Raw genomic sequence first — 4,863 nt, 5'->3', positions numbered from 1 at the left:
TCCCCCGGGCGCCCCGGGGAGGCCCCCTCGGGCCCGGCCCCCCCCCCCCCGCAAGTTCGCCTCCTTCTGGCTCACGCTGTCGGAACAACCTCTGGACTGCACCAGGAGGTGAGCAATAGGTGTGGGGTTCTTGGACCTACAGATATAATGGGGTGCACAGGGCCCTTCTTGGCAGGCTCTCCTGAAGGGGGAAGGCACAGCCTCTGGGGACAGGCAACAGCGGGGAGCCGGGACACTCACTTTGGGCAGCAGCCCCGCCTACGTTGGGCTTTCCCTGCAGCCTGGCCCTGGGTGGGGGCTCAGTCCTGCCCCGCAGCCTGTCTTCCAGCACCTGCTCCATCTTCTCGATCACCTGGAGGGCAGACGGCAAGGCTGGGCTGTCCCCGGGCTCCGGCCTCAGGCCTCTGGCCTCCCACTCCTGCCCAGGCTGGGCCCACGGTGGCACCTGCCTGCTCCTGGTGCCTCACGGTCTCCTCCAGCGCCTTCACCTGCTGCAGCCTGTCCTGATACCGCCTCTGCAGCCCCTGCGGCTGCTGGGTCTGACACAGAAACAGCAGCTCCTTCTCCCGGTCGTTCTTCTGCAAGGGACGGTGTCTGGGGGCCACCCGGCGGTTCCCTCTGCTTCGACGTGTCTCCTCCCGGTACCCACGCCCCGTGCCCTCCCTCGCTCCCCAAGCCCCAGCTCACGCGGATCAGCTCGTTCTGCAGGTGCTGCACCCTGTCCCTCAGCTCCTTCACGTCCAGCTCCCGCAGCAGCAGTTTCTGCTTCACGGACGCTGCAGGGGGCAGGGGTCAGCTCAGGGAGGAGCCTCCACTCACAGCTGCGTGGGCAGCGGGGTGAGGGCAGGGACCGAATTCTGTCTCTCGTCCCAACAGGGACCTCGTGAGTGTCAGTGGGCTTGGGTGCGTGTCTGGGAAAGCTCCCGGTCTCACATGCTGGCTCAGGCGGGCATCCTCACCCAGGCCCTGGTCCTCCTCCGCTTTGTCCTGCCGCTCCTGCTGGCTCAGCTGACTCCGTAGCACGCGGTTCTCCCCCTCCAGGACGCCAGCCTGTTTCCGCAGCGACAGGATGTCCTCTGCCATCCTCTGCATGGCCCGCCGGTAGTTGTTCATCTCCTGGAGAGCCCAGAGCCCAGGGCTGAGCCCCTGCCCACCTTGCCCCCACTTGTGGATGAAAATGCTCACCCCCATGGCCAAGGAGCTGCGTTAGGGCAGCCTCTGTGCCGTGCTCCCCCGGGGCCATGGGGGTGAGCTTCCTGTGACACCAGCCCAGGGCAGCCCAGGGCAGCCCAGGTCACGGGCACAGCTGAGGAGACCTGTGGGTGAGGGGCTAGAAGGAAGTGGGCAACAACCAGGACTGGCTGATCATGGCCACTTCTTTGCCTTCTCTCTCTTCCTTTCCCGTTTTTGTTTTGGTTTGTTTGCTACAGGGTGCATGTGCTCCCTGGAGAGAGATAGAGACAGAGAAAGAGAGAGAGGGAAGGTGAGAAACCACTCTCCGGGGAGAGGGCCATGCTGCAAACCCTTCTCCATTCTCCTTTCAGGGTTCCGGTATACACACCCACCCAGCGTGTTTCTCAGATTGCTGGGTCCTGGATTCGAACCACACGGCTAGCCATGTGGGATCCAGCCCCTTACCCACCGGCCCCTGGCTGGCTTTCTCCGCTCAGTGTGCCCTCCTTCGCTCAGTCCTCACAGCTAACCTATGAGGGCAGGTGCTGCTGGTATTTGCATTTTCCCTTGGAGCAGTGAGAGACCTGCTCAGGGACTGTGTCTTCGCGCCTCGGGCAGCCCCGTGTGACATCCTCACACACGCGCACTGCCCAGTATATTGAGCAGCGGTAAAAGTTGCCCAGAAGTTACGTGTGTGTGGGAAATTAATCAGCCATGTTTACATGCATTTACGTCATCATCAGGAACTCCTACTGCTGCAAATGACGGCTTAGAAAGGGATTTCTGAGATCTTCAAGCACAAATACCAAGGGGGGCCCACATGTGAAGCTGGGAGGTTCCCACAGTGGGCAGAGGTGGAAGCTGGACAGTGAGTGTACCCAGAGTTCGCTGGGAGCCTCGCCTAGTGGTCTGAGTCCCCAGGTGCCCAGCTCTGCCCCCCACTCCCTCCTGTCTGCAACACGGTGGGCCTCTGGCTTCTGGGGAGAGGTCCCCAGGCAGTAGTGGCTTGCCAGCCACCACTTGTCACCTGCCACTGTCCAGCCTTCCTGCTGGGCTCTCTCTCACAGCTGTCAGAGCCAGGCCACCTCCCCAGTGCCTGCCTCGGCCGAGTCCCAGGTCCTGGCTTCCCCATCTGGCGTCCTCAGATGGCTCTGTTCACCGGGACCTCGGCCCAGAGACCTCACACACTTGGAGTCAGATCAGAACCCGGCTGGGGCACTTGTGCCACATGAGGACAGCCTGCAGAGGGCAGCCCTGGCCTCTCCCACAGCCTGCAGGGCAAGCTCCACTCTCGGCCCCGGGAACACGTAGCCACTTTGTCCCTAGGGTCTAGTTCTGGTCTCACTCTGTCCACCACCCGCTGCCTCTTCTCCCAGTGCATCAGCCACTAGGCCCCAAGGCTGGCCCGGGGCTCTATTTCTTAACCAGGGCAGCTTCATGGCGTTCGCCTTACCACAACTGCTACGCTCCATGTATCCCATGCAACTTTCTGCACATGGGTGACATTTCATCACTTAAAAACATGTTTGAAAAGGGGGCTGGCAGATGGCATGGTGAGTGAGGGCGCTGGACTCCCATGTGGCCGACCTTGGTTCAAGTCCTGTACCTGGTGGCTTACTCTCACTCACTCTGTCTCTCTCTGGTCAAATTAAAAATAAATAAATATTGGGAACCAGCAGTTAGCGTAATGGCTATGTCGCTGGATTCCCACGTAGTCGACCGCGGTTCATGTCCCGGACCCGGTGGCTTAAAACTCACGCCGGGCGCGTATGCGTGCGTGCCCAAGATCCTGAGAGGAGAATGGAGGAGAAGGGATTGCGGCGTGACCATCCCCCCTGGAAATATTAAGTAAAGTTTTAAAAAGTGTTTGGAAAAGAAAGAAAGTGCAACAGGTTCCCAGTCTGCAGAGGGAGCCTCTGGGTGTGACCTGGCCCTCACTGGTGGCCATGGGGTGGGGGCTGTGGGGACAGTGAGGCTGACGGGGCAAATGTACCTGAGGACACAGGGTTGAGGAGAGGCGCAGGGTGGAGGGAGGGTTTTCTGGAGCACTGGGAGACAGGTGGGAGGAGCACGTGGGGAGGCATGGGCTGGAGCAGCGGGCAGAGCTGGCAGGGGGACGAGGAGCTCGAGGCTATGGCAGTGTAGACAGGTTGCCGGGGCTGGGGCAGGCTGGGTGCAGGGTCTGCAGGGCTGGAGTGGGTGCAGAGGAGGGTGGCGAGGCTGGGCCAGGGCGGTGGGCTTCTTAGTACAGGGCTCTTCCCCTCCCAGGGCAGCTACCCCGTCTGAGTCCCCAGCCCTGGTCCACGGTGGGCAGGCCCAGTACCTGCTTGCCGTTGGCCTTTGCAGCCGGCAGAGGGCAGCCGCCTCCCGCAGACGGATGCTGCGGCTTCTGCCTGTGGGGGACTGAGGGCCTGAGGCAGAGTGCAGGCCCCACAGCTTCACGGGGAGAGGCAGGCATGTGGGAGGTGCCTCGCTCTCCAGCCCGACACATCCCTCCTGTCAGTCCTGTCCACCTTCCCAAACCTCCTGCCCCGGAATTCCCATCTCAGGTTCTGATCAGGGCCAGAGAGGTGCAGTGACTTCCCTGGGGTCACACAGCCAGGCCTCAGTGCGACCCCGGTCCTGGCCAGCCCCAGGAAGATCACGGGGCTGAGTGCCGAGAATGGGGGCTTGGAGCCATCTTTTTCTTGTTTCCTTTCTAAATGTCCCTTAATGAAGGTGTACTTGTTCATGAGGGAGCCCAGTCACGCTGTGGTCCTTCTCCCTCTAACCCTGACAGGACGCCGACATGCACATGTACCTGACGTGTCTCTCAAGCTGATGGGGCTGGGACTCGAACTTCGGGCAGCCATGTGGGATCTGACCTAACCACTGCGCTACGGGGCCAGCCCACAAGACCCATCTAGTCCTGACTGCAAGTCACCCTGTCCCTAGAGGGCTCCTGGGGAGTGTATGGGAGGGAGTGCCAGTCAGAGGCCAGAGGCAGTGTGTGGGGGGGTGTTCCCTGCGGGGGTGGAGCTGGCTCCTTGAGTCCCAGGTACGATGTGACAGGTCTGGCTGGGAGCAGAAGCCGAACAGCCTGTACCAAGGGGCGGAGGTGGGTGTGGCATGGCGTGGCATGGCGTGGCCTGGCTTTCAGAGGCTACAAAACTCAGAGGCTTGTCTGGCCAGAGGGCTGGAGCAGGCCTAGCTGGTTGGGGCCAGCCAGGGAGCTCTGCATCAGAACAGAGGGCAGTTGAGAGCTACAAAAGGTTCTAGAACTAGGGCTCTGCTCACCCAGATGCCTGCTTCTGCCCGGAGTGTCACCTGGGCATCCCAGCACCGGAATAACCTGTGCACACTGCGGCATGAACCCGCTTTCCTGTGCCAGGAAGCAGCTGCCCTGCAGGGTGGGAGGCTGCGGCTCCTTTGTTTGGCCCAAGGTTACCTCAAAGAGACAAAAGGAGGCCTTTCCTTTCTCCTTTCTTCCCGCTGGCTGCAGCAGAGGCAGAGCCTAGGGCTTTTGTGCAAGGTTAGGTGCAGCTCGAGTGGTGGTAGGGGGCCTTGGCAGGCGGCTGACCCCAGCCCCGTCTAATTGGTCCCGAGGAGCCAGCTGGCTAATTGGGCCAGGCCTTGACAATAGGGCTGGAGCTGGAGCCGGGCTGGGACTTCCTGGAGGCTGTTTTCTTCCCCTCCCCATTTTCCCTCTTA

General features: G+C 61.5%; 1 protein-coding gene across 7 annotated transcripts in view; it reads right to left on the bottom strand.

The window, feature by feature from the left end:
- The window catches only part of CCDC33 (coiled-coil domain containing 33), a 68,456-nt gene that overhangs the window by 4,139 nt on the left and 59,454 nt on the right, over positions 1 to 4,863 (bottom strand). For all 7 annotated transcript variants that reach the window (XM_006153368.1, XM_006153371.1, XM_006153369.1 and 4 more), the window contains 4 exons: positions 960 to 1,116; positions 688 to 776; positions 450 to 578; positions 241 to 352 (listed from right to left, as the gene is read on the bottom strand). In XM_006153368.1, coding sequence (XP_006153430.1) covers positions 241 to 352; positions 450 to 578; positions 688 to 776; positions 960 to 1,116 — 487 coding nt within the window. The remainder of the gene's footprint in view (positions 1 to 240; positions 353 to 449; positions 579 to 687; positions 777 to 959; positions 1,117 to 4,863) is intronic.

This window comes from Tupaia chinensis, unplaced genomic scaffold, assembly GCF_000334495.1.
Source record: "Tupaia chinensis unplaced genomic scaffold, TupChi_1.0 Scaffold000369_1, whole genome shotgun sequence".
Lineage (NCBI taxonomy): Eukaryota > Metazoa > Chordata > Mammalia > Scandentia > Tupaiidae > Tupaia > Tupaia belangeri.
This window is presented reverse-complemented; position numbering and strand designations above follow the sequence as displayed.